The 20,927-nt window shown below is 53.0% G+C and overlaps 3 protein-coding genes across 4 annotated transcripts in view; 1 reads left to right on the top strand and 2 right to left on the bottom strand.

The window, feature by feature from the left end:
* Nucleotides 1-83: 83 nt before the first annotated feature.
* Nucleotides 84-4,711, bottom strand: GRHPR (glyoxylate and hydroxypyruvate reductase). The gene is made up of 9 exons (XM_085043198.1): nt 4,555-4,711; nt 4,279-4,409; nt 4,118-4,190; nt 3,534-3,650; nt 3,327-3,415; nt 2,583-2,687; nt 1,888-2,023; nt 1,386-1,516; nt 84-313 (listed from the first exon to the last, which is right to left on the bottom strand). The coding sequence occupies exons 1-9, from the start codon at nt 4,623-4,625 to the stop codon at nt 192-194; spliced, it is 975 nt and encodes a 324-aa protein (XP_084899324.1). The 5' UTR covers nt 4,626-4,711; the 3' UTR covers nt 84-191.
* A 196-nt stretch (nt 4,712-4,907) lies between these two features.
* Nucleotides 4,908-8,444, top strand: LOC146424179 (uncharacterized). Of its 2 annotated transcripts, XM_085042457.1 has the most exons (4): nt 4,908-5,564; nt 5,897-6,129; nt 6,282-6,412; nt 7,364-8,444. In XM_085042457.1, exons 1-4 carry the CDS (start codon nt 5,461-5,463, stop codon nt 7,943-7,945), a joined length of 1,050 nt encoding a protein of 349 aa, XP_084898583.1. In that variant the 5' UTR covers nt 4,908-5,460; the 3' UTR covers nt 7,946-8,444. The 2 variants fall into 2 exon arrangements, 1 of the variants encoding a protein (XP_084898583.1); XR_014846797.1 differs by having other exon boundaries at nt 6,278-8,444.
* Nucleotides 8,445-17,223: 8,779 nt separating this feature from the next.
* ZCCHC7 (zinc finger CCHC-type containing 7) overlaps nt 17,224-20,927 on the bottom strand; it is an 88,692-nt gene continuing 84,988 nt past the window's right edge. The window contains exons 10-11 of the mRNA XM_085043593.1: nt 18,993-19,110; nt 17,224-18,547 (exon numbers count right to left, since the gene is read on the bottom strand). Of these exons, the coding sequence (XP_084899719.1) occupies nt 18,096-18,547; nt 18,993-19,110 (570 nt within the window). The 3' untranslated portion in view covers nt 17,224-18,095. The remainder of the gene's footprint in view (nt 18,548-18,992; nt 19,111-20,927) is intronic.

The following is a 20,927-nucleotide window of genomic DNA, read 5'->3' as shown; positions in this document are numbered from 1 at the left end:
ATCCCCATGGCCTGCTGGCACCTGCAGCATGCTCCAGCACACACCTGGGGCACCCTGTTCTCAAAGAACATGAGCACAACACATCTGCTGCTACCCTTTAATGGCTCCTGGCCACCGCAGAGGAGAGGGGGCACAGGCTGGCTCCTGATGCTGCATCCATCCCAAGGCACTGCTGGAGCAGGGTTTGGCCATCACAGCTTCAGCTCGTGGGGCATGGGCTCCCCTCGCAGCCCAGCCAGCAGGTTGTTGGCTGCCAGCACAGCCATGGTGCTCCTCGTGGCGTACGTGGCACTCCCGATGTGTGGCAGGATCACTGTGGGGACAGGGAGGACACTGCTCACTGCTCACCTCCCACCTTCACTGATCCCCAGCAGCCCCTTTCAGGGCTGTCAGGTACAGTACCTATGTAGATGTTATTTGTGTATTAATAAATGTGTAGTATTACTAACTGTTATAAGTAATGTATTGAATAAATACACGTGTATTAATTAGGTCCTGTCTGGTCTTGTTCCAGAGCTCTCAAATCTCCAAATCCTGCAAATTTTTCCAGAAAGTCTCTGCTATCATTCCTCACAGTCTGCTTTGGGAACCAAAGCAAACAAAAAATGAGTTTTAGCCAAAAAGCTTAAACAACAGCTATAGATTTGTATTTCAGAAACACTCAGTCATGGGCGGTTCCAAATTTTCACGGATGTCCCTATGGTTTCTTTCTGGAACATGCTTTTTCTACTCCAGAAACCCCTTCTCCCTGGAGGGAGGACACCCTGTGAAAGACCAGCCAAGCAAGCTCCTTCCTAACCATCCTTTCTCATCTGCCTCATCCTCCTCCAGAGAAGACAGGTCTCACTCCTGGACCTGCACCTCCCCACCTCCCCATGTCCCACCTGCCCCACGCCTGGCACAATCCAGGTAACAGTCAGCCCAGCGGCACTCCTGAGACCAAGACTCATCCAAACAAATTCAGCATCCAACTCTCAGCCAGAGGAAAACTTTTCTAGCACAATATATGCCCAGGAGCCTGCAGGACACTTGAGTTGGACAGGGTCTGAGCTGGTTTCTCATTCATGTACCTGCTGAGATCAAATCCTCTGTGAATGTCACACATAGAATGAAGAGCCACCATGAAGGTACTAACACTGAGCTGATCTCAATGGCTTCCTGGAGAATTAAAATGCCCCCACACTTGTTTGACATCATGTTGGTGAGTTCTTACCCCAAAGCAGCAGTAGCCCACCTAAATATACCTGACCTGCTTGTCCTCCTGTGCTCTGCTGCCCATTGGCACCAGCAGACTAATGGGGACCTGGGGTCTCTGTCACACCTGTCAGTGGGTCCCCGAGGCAGCACCTGCACGAGGAGGGCTCTGACAGCCCCCAGACACTCACCACAGTTCTTGAGAGAGAGCAGGGGGTGGTCAGTAGGCAGTGGCTCTGGTGTCGTGACGTCTAAGCCAGCAGCTGCGATCTGTCCTTGGGTCAAGGCATCATACAAGTCCTCCTGGTTCACCACAGCCCCCCTGGCAAACGTGAGGGGTGACAGGCTGGCGTCACTGCTCAGGTGTCCCGCAGGCTCCCAGGGGCACAGAGGCAGTGGGTGCCCAGGGCTGCCTGAGCAGAGCTCAGACCCTCTCAGGATGTGCCTGAACATCCCAGCACAGTGAGCTGTTCCTGCTCCAGCTGCCCACAGTGGGGGGAAGAGCTGGGTGCTCCGTGAATAACTTATCTTGCCTTTGGCTCAATCCCAAGGGGCCTTGGGCAAGCAATCCCAGGGGCTGCAGCCACGAAGGCTGAATGTACTGTCTGGACTCACAGCCCGGCAGACCCCCCTCCACCCACAGCCTGGCAGGGTGGCAGCCACTCTCCCAGGGAGGTGACTGGGCTGCAGTACCTGCTTGTGTTGACAAACACAGAAGTCTTCTTCATCCTGCTGAAGAAGTCCTTGTTGCACATGCCCTGGGTGGCTGGCGTCAGGGCACAGGTCACCACCACGAAGTCCGACTCCTCAGCCAGCCTTGTGAGTGGGACTGAGAGAAGAGACACAAACATTTTGCCCCTCAGCAAAGCTCCAGGGGCAGCTGCAGTCCCTCCTGTCCTCCCAGCAGGACACCTTGGTATTCATCCCGTGGGGACAGTCCACAAGAGCCTCCCCTTCTCCCAGGAGCAGCTAGCACATTTTGCCCCTGTTCTCTGTGTCCAACTCCCTCGTGGGAACGAAACTGGCAGGAAGTCACCAACACAAGGACAGACGGAAGGGGAACAGTGGAAGGATCAACTGCAGACTACAGTTCTCATAGTGGTCTGATGAGCCCCTGCATGCCCAGCGTTCGCATGGCTTGGAGGAGGCAGGGTCCTTTCACCCCTCACTGCCTTGTGGGGCATGTCTGGGACATGGCATTCCCTCCCTTGCTGCCCCCTCACACTGGGAATGGTGAGGAGCCCCCCAGATGCCCCAGCCTGTGCCCTCCCTCGAGTGACCCACCCTGCAGGTGATAACCTTGTGAGTGACACTTCCCTGGAGCTGTGCCAGCCATGGTGCTCCACGACTGACAACCGACACTCTCCCTGCCCTGGTGCCATCCTTACCAAACTCAGCCCCAAACTCCGCCGCGCTCTCCGGTTTTGGGCCACTGCCAGTGTACAGAAACTTCCTGACCCCAAACGGCTTCAGGCGCCGGGCAACTGCCTGTCCTAAGAGTGAGGGAGAAGGGTGTTGGGCTGCCGTGGCTCCATGACGTGTGGGGACCACTGCCCAAAGCCACTGAAGGACTGCTGCAGTGGGATCACTTCCCTGGCTGCTCCCTGCCCAGACTGTGGGGAGAGGGGAGAGATAGTCTGTTGTGGAAAGGGGCCTATGGACACTGAACCCGTGTTTGCCCTTGGGAGCAAACTGGGCAGCAAGGACAGGAATGGCCACTTGCTGGCAAAGTCCACAGCTGGATGGTGCCGAGTGTCGTGTGGACTTTGCCTCTGCGTTTGTTTAACTGAGGAGCAGGAGGAGGTACAGGTTGCTGCAGGGACTGGAGGTGGTGGAAGAACCTGAACACTTGAGGCTTTAAGGTTGACGCTGATGAGCCAGCAGAGCTGCTGGGAGAGGCTCTGCACAGCTCCCCTCACTGTGCTCATGGGGTTTACATGGGTGAGCACCAGGTTACCACCATGACTGAGTCCCAGAACAGTTTGGGCTGGAAAACACCACAAAGACCATGTCATTCCAACCCTCCCACCTCTGGCAGGGATACCCTTCCAAGGCCCAGGCTGAAGGTGAGGCCCCAAACCCACCCTGTCACTGCTGCAGACACAGCAACCTGCTCTCTGAACTGCACTCACCGATCCTGCCCAGCCCGATGATGCCCACTGTGCTGTCAGACAGGCCATATCCACACATCCACAGGGGCTTCCAGGTAGTCCAGCCGCCGCTGGCAAAGAGAGTGGGACAGAACAGGGAAAGCTGTTCAGAGCCCAGCCCAGGTGCTTGGCATGAGCTGGATGTCACCAGCCCGTGTGACAGCTCCAGGGCCACCAGCAGGCACTCACTTCTTCACCTGCTCTGCGGCCTCGGGCAGCCGGCGGCAGGTGGACAGCAGCAAGGCCACGGACAGCTCTGCGGTGGCGTCGGTCAGCACGTCGGGGGTGTAGCCCACGCGGATCCCCCTGCCAGGCCAGACAGGCTCTGCAGCAGCCCTGGGTGCTCCCCAGGCATCTCCAGGCCGGCTGCCAGCACTATGCCCGTCCCAGGTGCCCAGTGACATCCCTTCGGCTCTCAGCCCTCCTGCCACAGCCCCTCCCCAGGGTGTCCCTGCCTCACCCCTGCACCCAAAGGCTCCTCCAAGCCCAGCAGAGTTGGGGTGACCCCAGCCATGACCCCGCAGTTGAGGGGTGCGGGTGGCTGACCCCATCCAGCCCCATGCTCCGTGACAGCCCAGCCAAAGGGGACCAGCGGGATGCGGGGGAAGGGGTGCCGAGCTAGGGGCACAGAGCAGGGGGTGCAGAGCCCGGGGGAGCGAATGAAACAGCGGGGGAGGGGCTCAGAGCAGGGGGAGGGTGGGAGCAGGACGTGTCACAGCTGGGGGTGCCACAGGTGGCGAGGGACACGGCAGGGGACGAGAGGGCAGCGTTACCGCTTCTTGATCTCGTCCAGGGCGAGGTGGTCGAAGCCCACGGACAAGGTGCTGATGACCTTCAGGCCGGGCCCTGTAAGACACGAGCGGCGCTGCCGTGGCTGTGCCGTGGCCGTGCCGGGCAGGGGGCGGCAGGGCAGGGGTCCCGCAGCGGCACGCACCGGCCGCGTCCAGCACCTCGCGGTCGATGCGGTCGGACAGGAGGCACAGCAGCCCGCGCGTTCCCGCCACGCCCGCCAGCAGCTCGGCCCGCGGCACCGGCTCCTCCGAGTCCCACTGCTGCACGCGGCACCTGCGGCGGCACCGTTACCGACCCGCTCCGGGATCCGCAACGGGACCCCAACGGGACCCCAACGGGACCGGCACCGGGACCGACAAGCACCGGGACCAGCACCGTTACCGGCCCGCACCGGGACTCGCAGCGGCCCCGCGCTCACCCGCTCGCCTGCGACAGCACCCGCAGCCCCTCGGCCGGGATCCGCCGCGTCACAAACACCGACATGGCCATGCTGTCAGCCCGCAGCCGCCCGGCGCCGCTGGAGCCGCCCGGAACGCCCCGCAGCCCCGGAACCGCCGGAACGTCCCGCTCGGCAGTCCCGCCCCCGGCACCTCCTCCCGGCCGCGCCGTGCGCTCTGCCTGCCCGAGCCCGGCGGGCAGATGTGTCCGTCCATAGGCGGACAGGCGTCCCCAGGGGGTGTGTGTGTGTGTCTACACGCGGACATGTGGACATTCCTGCACAGGATAAGGAGGCTCACGCTCCCTGCCAGGAGGGGACAGCCGGGGGGTCAGGCTGTGCTCCAGGGAACAGGGACAGCAGGAGAGGGAACAGCCTCAGGCTGGGCCAGGGGAGGCTCAGCTTGGCCAGCAGCAGGAATTTCTGCATGGAAAGGGTGTTCAGGCCTTGGCAGGAGCTGCCCAGGGAGGTTTGCAGTCCCCATCCCTGCAGGTGTCCCAGGAATTGCTGGCTGTGGCACTCAGTGCTCTGGGCTGGGGACAAAGTGAGCATCGGCGGTGTGAGAGTTCCTTTCCAGCCCAATGGATTCAGTGATGCCGTGATATCCCCACGCGTGCACACGTCAGTGCACACACTTACACACAGACATGTCTATGTTCATATACATGCACATGCACACACGTGAATACACACGTGCATGTATAGCCATTCTTACACAGACCCATGTCAGCTGCTCTTTTGACGTGCATTCCCCCCACAGCCTCTGGTGTGGCAGCTTTGGGGTGTCCCAGAGGCTACAGATGGGTCAAGTGCCGCCTCTCACTGTACTGAACAGACTCTGCTTGTTAATTAACCCAGATTTAAATTGTCTGGAGATTTGGTCTGAACATGTTCTGTGACTGCAGGTACAGGGCAGGGGAAGCCAAGGGAGCCATGAGCTCGATAGTTAACACAGCTGTGTTGTGTCTCAGAACAAGCACAGAGGCAGACAGGTAAAGATGACACATTTGCAGGGAGAGGGAACGTGGAGGTTGAGATGTATATACCAGAATATTGCTCCATGTGGGATTTGCTCTGCTGCTCTGGGTGGGATTTCCCTTTATCATGATGTACCATCAGAATGCTGTCAGATTATGCCAGCAGAATAGGTTTTATTTTTTAATAATTGCTTGAAAGTTTAGCTAATGCTGCTGAGCTGGGTATCATTCGAGCTGACACCTTATCTCCCTCCCTGATCAGGTATGGATTAGTGTCGGGAGTACCTGCTCTCCAGTGTGACACCTCCAGGCTCATCCTGCTGGGGTTTTCCATTCCTGCTTCCCAGTCCCAGTGGATGTGGTGGAGTCACTCCCTCGGACACTTCAGCAACCTCCACGCTCTGGGCAGTTCCCCCAGTGGCACCAGAGAGATCAAGACCCCCAGAGAGGGTTTATTTACAAAACACAGTGCACAATGCTGGCCACAATGTGCTGTCATCAATTAAAAGCACTTGTGAACCACCCTCTTCACTGTGGCTTCTGGTCTGGAGTCCCCCAGCCCTCCTCAGTCCCTCCAAAGGTGAGGTCATGGTGCTCCTGCACTGCTCTGGATAACCACCCCTGGTTTCCCATTTTGTTTTCCAGATGTTACACACACATAAGTGTTTATAGAACCCACACACATTTGTAAATGCCTAATTCCATTCACACCTTGTGATTTGTTCCAGGCAGACCTGACTGTCCCACCTCCCAAACCTTTCAAAGAGAGATGGAAAAGAGGGAGTGGAATGGGTGCCATGCCTTCCTCTGTTTGCTGCCAAGTGGGAAGGACACTGGCAGAGTTGGGAATGCCACCCTCTCTGGTAAGCTGGAGTTTGATGGATGTCAGGGTGGGACAGAAAAGAACACCAGATTTCCTTCTCTGAAGGGAAAGACCAACCACCCCAGGCAGAGGTGGCAGCTCCCTGAAGGATGTGGGAGTGTGGAGGTGTGGTAGAAGAAGCCAGAGAATGACTGGGTCTCTGTCTGCCCATCCTATGCCATCCCATCCCATCCCATCCCATCCCATCCCATCCCATCCCATCCCATCCCATCCCATCCCATCCCAGGCTGATTTCCTGGGGATTTATGCAGACTGAATGGGAGAAGCCCTGGGGACTGGTGGTGGGACCACCAAATCCAGCTGAATGCATGCCCAACAAGTTTGGTGTTTGCTTCCCAGAACAAATCCTGTTTACTGGTGTCCACCTGCTTAATTGATAATCTGCCCAGGGGCATGACTGCACTCCCATTCCAGGGTGTAATTTGTGTTCCCAGGGACACAGCTGTGTGCCAGCAGTGGTGCTGAGGAGGAGAGCTGGGGACAGCAGGGCCGTGCCAGTGGCTGTGTGTCCCCCTCACCCCAGCAAGTGGGGCTGTGCTGGTGTTCCCCCCAGAGCCCTCCAGCCCTCCCCACACGCTGCAGGGCAGGGGCTGCTGCTCCCCTGGCACCTCTCACCTCTTCATCACCCCCAAGTGTGGCTGTCTCTGTCCCTCCTCCCTGCCTGCTCCTGGATCGAGTTCCTGGCTCTGGGAGAGGGGTGGCAGGAATGCTGGCTGAGCAGTGGTGTGTGGCCTGTGCCTGGGTTTATTCCTGACAAAACCAGCAATCTTTGGCTGGAAGGGACCACTCTGAGCCGGAACCACCAACCTGGCAGCACCATATTGTGTCCCCAGAAGTGTGGGATTTCACCCATCACTGTTGTCATTGTCTCACTGTCCCCAGCTGTCCTGGTGTGAGACGATTTCCTAGCAGACTTTCCTTCCTTCCCCAGGAGTCTGGAAGAGCCCCAGTGCCAGGCTGGTCCCACCACTGTGCCACAGGGCTGACCATTGTCAGGGCTGGTGTAGTCCTGCCACCCCCTCCAGTCCCTCGGGCAGAGGGACACAGAGCTGCTGTCCACCTGGCTGGGCCCAAGACCACCAGGAGCCTGGCTTTTCCCACCCTGTCATGGTTGGAGCTTCCTTCTTGCTGCTGCTCCTGCTTGCCTTGCTGTGCCCACATCACTGTGTCCCTGCTGCTCCTGTGTCCCCTGTCACTGTACTGTGACCACATCCCCGCTGTGCCTGTGTTCCCCTGTCCCTGCTGGACCCTGTGTCCCTGCTCTGCCCATGCCCCTCTGCTCCCATGTCCCCGAGTGCCTCGCTGCTGCTTCAGGCTCTGCAACGCTCAGGATTCCATCAGCCAGGTGAAATCCCACCCTCACTGTTGGGTGGGAGTGTGCTTGGGCTGTCAGACTGTTGCCACAAGGTTGTATTTAAAGCATCTTCAGAGGTTTCCTGTAGAGAGGAAAACCATATTGTTCCCATTAGGGATTTCAACCACATTGGTTTCTGTAATCCTCCTTAAGGGATAGCTGGGATTTTGTATCTGGGAGCAACTGAAATTATGCTGCTCTAAGGAGTGATATTTTAATTCTCTCTTAAAAGAGGCCTTTAAAGGAAGGCTCAAAGCTCTACATGGAGTGAATTCACTGTGGACATATCAACCTTGGTGCTCCTTGCAGCATGTGGGACAAGAGGTTGTCAGGGACAGCTGGTGAATTCTATAAATGGGAATAAAACCTACAGACTGAGCTTGCAGGGTGACAATTTTCCAATTTCCAACACAACTTGCTCTTTTTAATGCACTCGATGAAAGCACAGCACTGTGCTCAGGGCAAGGGGAGAGGGGCAAGGCTAGCAAAGGAGAGCAGGATGAGGATAACCACAGAGTATTTAGAGAAAATGCAGAAAAAAGGCAGGGAGATGGCATGAATATTAGTGCATGAAAATGACTAGCACTCTGAGAATTTCCCAGTGTACTTCTCACTGGTTGGGGCTTGCTTTTATAATTAATTTATGGAAAGCACTTAAATTGGGAATAAACACAATCTCACAAATCCCTCCTAATCTCTGCCTGTATTTTTGAAATGATACCCTGAAGGTATAGTTCCTCACAATGATTAAACTGCTTTTCTTCTAAGAATTAAAAGGGACCTTTCCTGTGTGGTCCTGTGTGAGCAGCCAGGCCCATACTCTGACCTGCTCTAGATGCCACATGTTGTTGGAAGTGCCCGGATAGGGCATTTCCCCATCGGACTGCTGGATGCCAAATCTGCCAGTATTTTCTAGTTGGATTCATGTATTTTAATGCAAAATATGACCCGGTGTGTTGTCAGCCACCTAACGACTCAGAAGCACTCAGCTATTAGCATAAATTTAGAAAGCTCCTTGAAAATGAAAAGAAATGTGTTTAATTAAGTGGCTGCTTTTCCCTGTTGGTGGAAGCCAAGCTCTCTCTACGGATGGGATGTGCAGAAGGTGCTTGGGGCAGAACAGCACAAATGGGGGGCTCCAGGGTGTGCTGACGGATTTGGGGCTCTGGGTGCAGGCAGAAGCAGTTTGGGGCAGCTCTGCACAAGAGGAGAAGCCTGACAAGATACAGGCTTTGCCCTGTGGCCACCTCAGCTGGGCTTCAGGTGCTGCTGGCCCTGCTGCAGGTCTCAGTGTGTTGGCTGGGCACTGTGTCCCTCTGCAGAAGGGAGGGGCAGTGAGGGGCAGAAAAGCATGGCATGGGATGGTCCCCTCTGTTTCCAGTGGGATACAGATCCCCAGGGTGCTCATGGCCAAGGGGTTGCACCTGGAGAGGGCCCAGCAGTGACAACATAAAGGTGTGGGAAGCAAACAAAGATTTTATTACGTCTTATTGTGCTTCAATGTGGAAATCCAGGTAAGCATTACCCAGGGCACAGCCTGTCCCTTTTGTTTGGCCTGTACAGGTCAGTCATGCATGGGAGAAGCTTTTTCCTTGTCCCCTCCAGCTGCCTCTCCATGTCACATCTAGTGGGAGAGCACTGTGGTGCTGGGGAGCTCCCTCACCCTCACAGACTGAGGAAATGGGAAGATTACCCCTGTGCAGCCGTGGGATGGCTGGGCTGCATGTCCCAGGGAGTAATGGCAATGGCTGTGCTCCAGCAGCTCCAGGAAGGATTTGGGACATGGCCATGTGGGTGACAGGACAAGAGGCACGATGCTGTGGTGCCACCAAAGGCATCCAGCTGGGACCTCTCACTGCCCGAGATGGGCAACAGCCTGGCCAGGAAGGCAAGATTGGGCAGTGCCACCCCCTCCATGTCCCTGTGGCAGTGCTGTGCAGAGTCTTGGTGGCACTGTTTGCGTGGCACTGCTCCTTGCTGTGCTGCTCCTCACAGCAATCCTGGCACATTCCTCAGGGCGCAGCTCCAGCTTGCCAGAGTGGCTCTAGAAGATGGGTTGTGTTTTGCAAATTCTGTATAATGTATATACAACATTACATATATAAGATCTATTTTATAGGGTTATGTATTTCCCTCCTGCTGCAGCAATTTGTTCTATCACAACCTTCTCAAGGCTCTGTATGCTTTTTTTTTTGCTTAGCATTTCCCTTCTACACACTGGAGTGATAGGTTTTAACACAGGCTTCTGTTCTTTGGGGAAAGAGAGAGAGAGAGATTGAAAGACTGAATGCAATCTTTGTTTTCAAAATAATGCTGCAGTAATTAAAATGCTTGGAAAGGTGCTCTGTTCCCAGAAGTAATAAATAGTTCTGACTGTTTTGCCCCATTAATTGCACATTAGTTAAATACGTGTATTTTATAACATGCGTATTCACTCACCTGCTTGCTGTGACAGTTAAATGCATGTTTGAATATGCATTATACCCTTTAATGCACAGTAATTATTTGATACATTATTATAAGCTCTTCCTGAGCCACCCCTTCCCAGGGAGTTGGTATTTGCGTTGGCTCCAGGGGTGCTTGGTGACAGGTCTGGGGTCATGGGACTGGGCAGTAGCTCTTCTCCTGGGGACCACGTGCCCTTGGGGTGACTGCCACTGCCAGCTGGGAAAGGTCCATGGGGCTTGCTCGGATTTCTCTTTCCCCTGCAGATCCCAGCTGGAGAGGCCCAGTTTCAGTTGTCCATGGTCAGGGCAGGCTCCAGGCTCAGTGACTGTCCATGGTCAGAGCAGGCTTCTGCCAACCCTCACCAGGGACTCTGTGTTCTCAGACATTTTAGGAAACGTTGCTTCCATTGTCTCAACCATAAAAGCTGAAGCCTGCCGAGGGAAGCAGAGGAGTATGAGGGTTTGGGGAAGGACAGGACAGGCCATTCCTCTGGTGGCTGTTGCTCCTAGAATCACCTGGTTTTGCTTTTGGACTCTGGTACAAGACAGTGAAGGATCAGCAGAGTCTCCATCCCTCAAGGAGAGTGGGAACAGCCTTTGTCAGGTCTCTTGATGACAGGGGGACATACAGAGTGTCAGAAAACTCACAAACTGTGATCAGAGCACCCAGTAAATCTGATTTCCCTGATCTCACCCCTTGCTATGTGGAAAACAGCCAGCAGCTCCCAGCACCTAAACTGGTGCAGAGTTAAAGATGAAGTAATGACCTGGCATAGGGCATCATGGCCCCAAGAAGATAATTTTCTGCTGCCTCCCTTCCTCCTGCTGCTGCTCCCAGGCACTTCCAGTGCTCCACCAGCCCCTGCGATGGTCCCTGTGGGGATCAGGTGCCCTTGAGAGCAGTGCTGACCTCTCCTCAGAAGCAGAGCACAGCACACAGCACTGGTGTGGCAGAACTGGCGCAAACCCAGAGTAGAACCAGGAAAGGGATCCACATCCTTTGCTTGGCACAGTCCCAAAACAGAGGAGGTTCCAGCCCCATGTATGGAGTCCTTCCAGCAGACTGACATTGTCTCTGCATCCATCTCTCTCAGGTGGGAGTGCCCTGTGAGTGGGAGGGAAGGGCATGGACCTGTTCCCAACCTGCTGCCACTCAGCAGTGCCATGGCTGTGCCCTGTCCCCACCAGCTGCAGCCAATGGCATGTTCCCAGTGATAGGTCCGGCTGCAGCTTCTGAGGAACAATGCACTCCTACTGTATGGTACCAGATTGTACATCAAAACTATTATTTCCAACATCTCTGGCTTAATTGTAAAACTATAATACAAATGACATTGGGGGTTTGCTGGAGTTAAATTTTAATAGCAAGCCAGCGCCCTTTTAATGACATTTTATACATTTAAATTGGGCATGATCCCTTTGGGAACAGTAATTTTATTCATGGAGATTATGTCTAATTTGAATATAAAAACACCACTAAAAAGATATTGGATTTGCTATTTTTCACTTGCAGGAGCTCTGGAGTCCAATCTTCCCAACTGACTGGGCTTTGGTGGATTGAAAAAGCCCTACAATCCCCCACCCCAACTTCCTTCCAGGAAAGTGCAGTATAGAGATCCATGTGAGTCCAGCTGCCCCTACTGCTGGCCTGGTTTGGGTCCCAACAGGCTCCGAGGTGCAGCCAGCAGCACCAGCTCTCCCTCTGCACCAGGTATGGAGGGATGAGTGTAGGAGGCCATGGGGCAGCTGCCCGGGATTGGCCATGGCCAAGGAGTCCTGGCTTCTGCTCCAGCCCCTGGACACATCCTGGTGCTGGAACTGTAAGGATGGCAGCTGCCTCCACCATTGCTCCCCTTTTTTGTGCTGGAGCTGGCCAGAGCCTCCCAATTGCAGTGCCAAATGAATGTGACTCCTGTCAGATTGGCAGGTGCCTCAGCTGGGGTGGTCCTTTCCTCCCTTGAGGACAGGAGAGGGTCTGGCTGATGCTGTGCTTTGGCAGGAGCAGCTGCACTTGTTCTTTCCAGGGACAGCAGAGTCAGAGATTGATAGATGTCAGGCACAGCTCTGCAGGGACTGTCTCTGGCCCACATTCCCCCCTGACCTCAGTGAGAGTGTCACTCTGGAGAGCCAGGAACACTGGCACACACAGAGCCAGCACTGAGGGACACTGGCATAGAACAGCCAGAGCTGAGCAGAGTCTGTGGACATCTGGGTAGCTCCTGCAGAGGCTGTCCTTGCCAGGGTGGATGCTGAGCAGAGCCGTCAGCCTGGTGGGAAGGACCCTCGAGTCTCCTCTCCTGGGGTGGCTGGCAGGAGCCGAGGCCAATTCCAGCTGTTCAGGCTCCCCCTTGCTGTACAGACTGCCTGCCCACTGGGTGTGGGACTGCAGGAGGAGGACAGATGGTGGCTGAAGTCCGTGGATGAAAAACAGCTCGTTTCCTCCCAGAGATCAGAATACAGCCACAGGGGTGGCAAAAGCTCTTCGCTTCTCAGGGGAGCATGTGGAGGGAGCCATGCCCTGGTGGGGAGGCAGGAGGCTGTGGGGCCCAGGGGTACAGAATAAATAAAAGCACTGGGGTTCCAGCAGGAGGGACCCTGGCAGCCCTCCCTGGCTGTCAGCTGAGACCCTCAGCACCGCGGGGCCGATAACGGAGCTGACGCTGATGGGCGCCGCACAAAGCGGCAGCCTCATCTCCGAGACCGGATAAACTGTTTGGCCTTTGGACAAGATTATTTCTGTTCAGAACACGATTGTTATCACTTAATTGAAAATAATTATCCAATGCAAATTGGCTTCAAGTTGGCAGCTGAGTTGAGGAGATGGCGCATTTCCAAGCTGTCCCGAGGAGAGCCGAGTGTGGTGGAAGGGCGAGGGGCTGGGGCTGTCCGCAGGGCTCAAGGGGGAGAACATTGCAGGGGCAGATATTCCCTTTGCAACACCTGCATCCCTCAAGGAAAACAGCGGGGGCCGCCCTGCCTTCCCGGTGCTTTCATAAACTGGGACGCTCTCGTTTGCCTTCCCAAAGCAGCCACAGTGACAGCAGCAGGAGTGTAGGTGCTGGAAGCAGCTGCTTGAGAGATCTCTGCTTGGATGTGACAGTGTCCACAAGCCTGTACCCCACCTGGGGATGTCTGCACCTCGGATTTCTTCACATGGAGGATGCAGATCTGCTGGGAGAGCTGCAGTCTGTCCACAGAAAGGAGGTGGCTATTGCCATAGTGGATGTGGGGTACAGCTGAGATGTGGAAACCTCTGGAGAGCCCAGCAGGGACAGTCCCCTGGACCTCTGACCCAAGTAGGCATTGAAGCCTCAGCTGGGCTTGTTTTTTTCCACTGGACTTGCTCCAGCCACATGCAGTCAGCCCATCGCTCCGAATGTCACCTGTGTCTCTGTGTTTTTGCCAGTGGATAGAGGAGAACAGGTGTCTCTGTGGAATTTCCCCCTTCCCAAACACTTCGGTGCTTGCTGAACCTTCCTCTGCTGGGGTGCCTGTGGCCACCCCTGCCCCCAGGCTCCATGGGCTGTGGCCAGCCCCAGCACCTTCTGTCCAGGGGCTCCCTGTGGCCCCTCTGCCCTTGGCATTGTCTCCACTCCCTCTTCCTTGTTTTCTGCCTGAATGGATTTGGATTAGGCAAGACCTTCCCAAATGCACACAATGCCCCTGCCAGTGCACAAATACACCAGAGAATACTAGGTTTCCACAACATTTTTTTTTATGATTTGACCAGACTGGCACAAGGTTAATTTAAAAAAACGCAAAAACGAATGTTTAAATGCAGTTTCATCAGAAGTGTAAAATGCCTCTGCAAGAATTTCTGCCAGGACTTTTCAAACCTCGCAAAGCACAATTAGACACAGTCAAATATTGCCCTGGTTAAAGACTATTAATTTTCCTTACATTTGTCATGAATTAATTTTTTCCGGCTGTATCAACAGTGTTTCCTTTATAAATACAACTGGCTCCTTTACACTGAAAAATTAAATTTGCTCTGATAATGAACCGAGGTGCTAATAATCATTTTGCAATGCAAAAAAAGTGCAATTACTGGCTGCTGTGCCTCGTGGTGCCACAGCTGGTTGTCAGTGACCCTGCTCTGCCACTGTCACCCACAGTCTCATGTAGAAGGTGCAGCATGGGAGTGCCCATCCTTGCTGGGTGCTCATGTGTCGGGGTCCACCTGCTTAGGTGAGCTGAACCTCAGGTTTGCTTGGTGCCCTTGAGGAGCTGCCCAGAGACTCATGGGGTAGAGAAAGGTCTGCCAGTGAGACTGGGACCAACCTGAGGCACACAGGTCTGTGTGGTCACTGTGGGCTGCTGGTGTTGGGTACAGCATGGCCCTGTAGACACAGAATTAAGTGATGGTTCCTGCAGATTTGTACAACAGTTGGACAGAGAGATTGATGTTTTAAGGCAGACTTTGGGGAAGGAAACACTTCAGGGAGGAGCCAGACCTGTGCTGTGTCACAAAGACACATCCAATTCCCTTCCACAGGTGTGCCACAGACACCTCAAATCACAGCACTCCTTCCTTACTCAACCTCTCTGTGTAGTGGCTGCAACAAATGATGGACCCAATACTCCCTTCTCCCCTCTTCACTCCTGGGACACCTGCCCCCATTACCCAACAAGACTCTGACCTTCTGATCCATCCATCTTGTCTCCTCTGCAGTGCTGGGGCTGAGCTGTGGCCCTTTATTTATTCACGCAATGTAGGTTTCCTCATGCTACCTCACCAGTGCACATCAGCTGTGACCTCGAGACACCGTCCTCTCCTGGGATGAGCATGTTTTCCAGTCCCGGCATCTCTGGAGTAAGGACTGACAGTTTTTTAAAGGAGGGGGGGAGAGCAGGCAGGAGGAGTGACAGGCTGAAGTACACTGCGGTTTAATAGGATGAAGCAGAGCTCGATGGAGGCGACTCAGCCTGCCAGTTGCCAGGCCTGGCGCAGGATTCTAACACAGCAGTGCCCTTTCACAGCACCTGGTGTGGTGAAACTGGTGATGCTGGAAAATCACCAGTTTCACCAGGAAAATCACCAGGAAAATCACCCCTATTTGCATTTTTCCTTGTCCTGTCCTTCTCAGCAAACATAAACCATATCCTGCTGCTGAACTCTCAAAGATCCATCAGCTGCCTGACAGAAGCCTTACAGGGAATGCTGGGTGGCGCTGCTTACTGGTGCTGTCCTTGGTGTACTGGTGACAACTGGTGCCAGACACACTTTGTTCCAAGTGGTGCCAGACAGAGCTGCAGGCATCGGTTTCTGTTGCACCTGATTTACCCAAGTGCTTCCCAGCAACAAGCCAGCCCTGTCCATGTCCCTCTTTCCTCACTGGTGGCATTATCCAGACCTGTCAGGTCTCCCCTGAATACCCTGGTGGGTGCAGGTTTCTGCAAAGCCTGACAGTGGTCAGTACCAGACTTGACATCATTACCTGCCAGCACCCAAACACACCTGTCGTTCCTGCCCCAGCTTGGATGTGCTGCTGGAGGACCTTGTTTCTTTTCCCACAGTGGCAACATTGCTGCCTACCAGCCAGATCCTGGCCAGGTCCTGGAGGATATTCCCTCACCCAGCTGCCATCTGCTTCCCAAGTATCACTGCTTCACGTTTTTCCCTTCTCATGCTCCTGAAAAACGAGCTCCCTCCATCTTTTACTCACTGTCCTGCAATCACAAGCAGCAGACATCTACCACAGCAAAGGCTCTGCAAAGCTGGGTGCCTGCGGGATTCGGAGTGACATCCAGAGGCAGTTCCACCACAAACACATCATCTGGTGCTGGCAGCAGATGCTGCCAGTGACAGGCAGGAGCCACAGTCTGCAGCCAGACTTCTGTGGGTCTCACCCAAGCACGTGTGTAAGTCGCTTTGCCTAAATTCCCTGCCATTACCTTGCCAAGGCCAGACAAGCTCTGCCCACCAGCAGAGCACAATGGGGTTTGAATAACTCCACAGCAGTGTCCAAGGTGAAATATTCTGGTCTGAAGCCACTGAGCATCAGAGAAAGAACTTGGGACTCCTGGCTGGTCTGACTCCTGCTGGTCAGGGACCTGGCCCTCAGGGCAGGAGCTAGGAAGAACTCTGACTTGCTCCACCCTCTGGCACTGCACATGCATGATGTGCCAGATCATTTCAGGTGCAGGAAATGCTGGCACCTCACGACAACTTAGCTGGCCAGATGACCAAACCAATCACTGAAAACAACCCTCTTCCCTGTCTGCCACGTTTGTGCCAGTTTGGCTAAAGGCCAACGGTGGCTTTTGCTCAAATGAAACCTGGAATCCAAAACCGAAAAGGGATGTAGAACACAGCAGCTGGGAAAAGAGTGGTTTCCAGTTAAAAGCAAGTCTTTTCAGGGGTGGAAGTAACTTATTATTTTTTCATTAGGACTAGAACTGATCATCAGGAATTTTTCAATCAAGCAATAAATGAAGTTAAGCAAAACTTCATTTTTGTTGCCAAGGACATGCTGAAGCAAAGCAAGACATTACGTTCCCAAACATTATGCAGGTGTATCTCTGCCTCAAATACCTCTGAGACAGGAGGACAGGATCAGCAGAACACCTGTGTTCTCACTGTGGAGTTTACCAAACAAAAACCTGATGAATTTAGGGAGTACTGGCATGGGATGACACTGGCATAGTAGAAGTCCTCAATTTTTTCTTGGGTGCCCATATCCCTTCCCAGATACCCTTGCAGGTTACAAATAGTCTCTAATTTTAACACAGGACTGTAGCATGAGGAGACGACTTGCACCTCAGTGACACTGTGCTGTTCCCATCAGCTGCTTACTAAGGAGTGGTACAGTAGAGAGCAGCACAGATGTCACAGAGCAGCAGGGTATAGACAATTTCCTTTTCAAAACAGTAGAGTATAAATACATTCCTTTTTTCCTTTACTTTTGCCAGAGTTGATGTAGTTTCAGGAAAGGACATGGTGCTGTTTTCAATTATGTCTGCAATGCATGGAAATGAGGAACAAACCCATTTTTTTCTCATGTAAAGTTTTATTTGCATTAGTCCTTTGATAAAGCATTTTATTCCTACAAACTTTAAAACAACATGCTGAATTCCAGTGTACAAAAATAACTGCCTTTACAAAAATTAAATTTTAGCACAGTGTGACTGGTACCAAGTATGCTCTTCACACTCCACTCTTTTTTCTCCAGAAACAGCTTCCACATCAAAAGAAACAAGGACAGATTTAGTGTGAGATGTAAACTCTGTTCCATGCCCAACTGCTCACTCCTGCCCTGCTGACCAGCTGGTAAGGACAGGGATGGAGCCCTGAAAGCTGAGCATGGAGGGCAGTGGATTGCTGGCACTGCACTGGAGAGTGAGATGGGTGACTGCTGCATCCCCAAGCATAAAGCAGAGACTTGGCTGTCCCTTCCAAGGGGGAGGGAAGTGCCAAATGCCCTGCTGCACTCTGGACAGGACCAATGGCTGGGGGAATGTGCCTTATTCCCGCATTCCTGCTTTTCACCCCAACCCCTCCTGACCCAAGTCTCCCTGGCATTGGCCCCAAGGTGCTATGCTCCCACAGCAGAGCCACATCTCACTGGTGAAGAAACAAACCCTGCCAAACCCAGTGTGCTCCCTATATCCCCAAGCAAAGAAAATAAACATACAGCCTATTCTGTGACCACCCCAGGCAGGAGCACTGGGTCCTGCTTGCGATGGGGACAGCTCACAGAGACAGTGGTCCCCTCCAGATGTGGAGATGGACGGGGTGGGTGATGGTGCCCAGCATGCTGGGTCAGGGACGGACTCAAATTCATGTGCTGAGAGAGGGACAGGAATAAAGAGAAGGCAGAGCCACAGCCAGCAAATGCCAGTGTGCCCTGCCTACCTCCCCATCACCAGGATTTCTGTTTGGACTTCTTCCTTCGCTGTTTTATAAGGAATAGATTGTCCCTGCTGTCAGGACAAACATTTTTCTGCTTTTTCAATTTCTTCCTCCTTTTGGCACCTTCCAGAGGTTCCTGCATACACATGGTCTTGCTGCCTGAGAATGCCTGGAAAAAGGACTTGTGACGAACCCTGCTGCCCTTGCACACCTGCTGCTTGTGCCCCCGAGGGAAATCCTCCTTCGGTTCGCAGTGGATTTCAACACCCCTCCTGTGCTTCTCCTCTTGGGGCTTCTTTGCCCGGGACACCTTCATCTTCTTTTGCTGCTCACTGTTCTTGCTGTGCTTCCCATGTTGTTCTTTCCAAAGTTTTCTTTTTTTCTTGTGGCTGTGCACCTCAAGCTGCTCTTCTGGCAGTGGTGTTTCAGACTGTTCTGGAAGAAGGCCAGCTTCCTGTAGGTCTGGAAAGCAGAGTGGATTATTTCAAAACCTAAAAATCTAAAAGCTGGTGCCCAAGCCATTACAGCTCTCCTTTGCTATGCATGAAGTTAGACAAAAACTGATCTCTGACAGATTTTTTCACTGTGGGATTTTTCATGTCATCAGGCTAGAATCTTAACAAATCACGATTCAATCCCCTTTCTGGTATGTTATGACATTTTTAATGTCAGCATATTTTTCAATATTAAAACATCTGTTTTAATTCTGACAATGCCCACTGAGTGACTTTGACACAATTTCCATGAGACATATGGATGAGTAAAATCACAAATATTTTACTACCATGAGGCTACCTGTTCAAATCCATGCAGCTTTTCCCAACCCATGAAAATAATCCCACAGTGTTTCTAAAAAGCACAAACACAGACCTGAACAGTGGGAGGGATCTCACAAAATACACTGTACCTGCCACCTTTCTTTTTAACCTGTTCGCTCTCCTCTTGATGTCGCATTCATCATCGTAGTAGTAGACGAAGGGAGAGCTGGGGAACATGCTCCCCTGCATGCGCTTCTCTGAGCACTCCTGCAAAACACATTTCACGTCACTAGAAGTGGCTGAGTGGCGATTTCCTGGAAGTGAAATGGGCCAGGTCCTCAAGGTCCTGCTCTGTACTTCTGGGGGATGTGGTCAACACTGACACTTTCATTACTAGCTCATAATCCCTCCTGCACACACTGAAACATTGGCACTGTTTGAGCACACAGAAGGAATCCCCTGTCTTCCTGCAGTTACTACACATCTGTAGCACCCGCAGAACAGATGATGAAGACCAGGTGAGGACAGGTAAACACCAGTTGAGTTGCTGACAGAGCAATTGAACATAGGGACAGGACAGTCCTGCTGCCAGGCAGGACCCCAGCACTTGCTCCACACATGCCTGGCTCCTCAGAAACAAGCAGTGCCATGGCAGGGCAGCCCTGGCAACTTGGCAGTTTTGGGTGAAGCTCTCTGCAGAAGTGTGGCAGGCCAAAGGGCTGGGTGAGCTGGGGAAATGGGGGAGCAGCAGTGGGGAGCCAGAGCCTGCTGACAGCCAGGATGGATGGTCTGACCGTGTGCTGTTCCCTCACAGGGACAAACCAAAGGCGATTCCTGTAGCAGGCTGCTGTGCACACATCAGAGTGCAGAGAAGAGAAAGAGGAAAAAGAAGAGGAGAGCCCTGAACAGATGGCTGAGGTGAGGAAGGGGCTGACTCTGGCACCATGTGCATGCCAGCTTATTTCCCAAACACTTGGAACAGGAACGTGAATTTTTTCACTGCTGTACACAGTTTTAGCCACGTCTGGAGAGCCAGGCTACTGGGGACACTTCCTATGGGTGTCTTTTTTCTGGTTACCATGTGCCATTCAAAGGTGCTTTATTCTCCTTTATCCTCCTTGTAAATTACTTGTTACCTGCTTTGCTTTGCTTCATCATCTGTCTCTTCTTTGATACTGCTGAGATCATAGAAACAGAATCCCAGAATAGCTTGGCTTGGAAGGGACCTTAAAGATCATACCATCCCAGCCCTGCCATGGGCAGCTTCCACTGTCCCAGGTTGCTCTACGCTTCATCCAGCCTAGCCTTGGACACTTCCAGGGATCCAAGGGCAGCCACAGCTTCTCTGGGCACCCTGCGCCAGGGCCTCACCACCCTCACAGGGAAGAATTTCTTCCTGACAGCTAACCTAACTATTCTGTTTCAGTTTGAAGCTAGTCTAGTGAGGTCTGGGCCACACCAATCTCCAGGAATGGTCAGGAGCTTTCCCTTCCCTGATGTCTGCACCACATGACCAGCAGCTTTCCGGATACCTGAACTACTGCTACCACTCAGTGCCTCCCTGGCAAGTCCTCTCCCTGTGCATCCTCCTGCCTGCTCCCCTCTCCCTTCCAGGGGAAGAACAGATCTGAGATGCATTTTGGATGTATTCTGCATTTCTCAGAGTCTTTTTGACATTTGCTTGGCTGAAATTCTGTGCAGAATCAGTTTTTCTCCAAGTTTTTTGCCTGCTCTTAGGGATGGTGTGCATATGGCAAGATCTGGTATCTCTGCCCTCTTGTGCTGCTATCCGCTTATCCCCTTTCATTCAGTCATTGCTCAGGCTGTTTCTGCTCTTTGTGCAATATTACAAATACTTTCTTATCTCCTTTAACTTTGAGAGCCATAAAATGTCCGCAAATTGCTTTCCTCCCTTGCTGATTTTATACAGTTTCTGCCATTTTCTATCGAAGTATTTACTATCAGCTCCTCACACATAATTTCTAATTATTTTTACAGCAGCCTTAATAATGACTTAAATAATTAATTTACAGCATCCCTAATAATTATTAATTATTTTTACAGCAGCCTTACTTGTATCCATG

This window comes from Lichenostomus cassidix, chromosome Z (genome assembly GCF_008360975.1).
Source record: "Lichenostomus cassidix isolate B80296 chromosome Z, HeHo_3.0, whole genome shotgun sequence".
Taxonomy (NCBI): domain Eukaryota; kingdom Metazoa; phylum Chordata; class Aves; order Passeriformes; family Meliphagidae; genus Lichenostomus; species Lichenostomus cassidix.
This window is presented reverse-complemented; position numbering and strand designations above follow the sequence as displayed.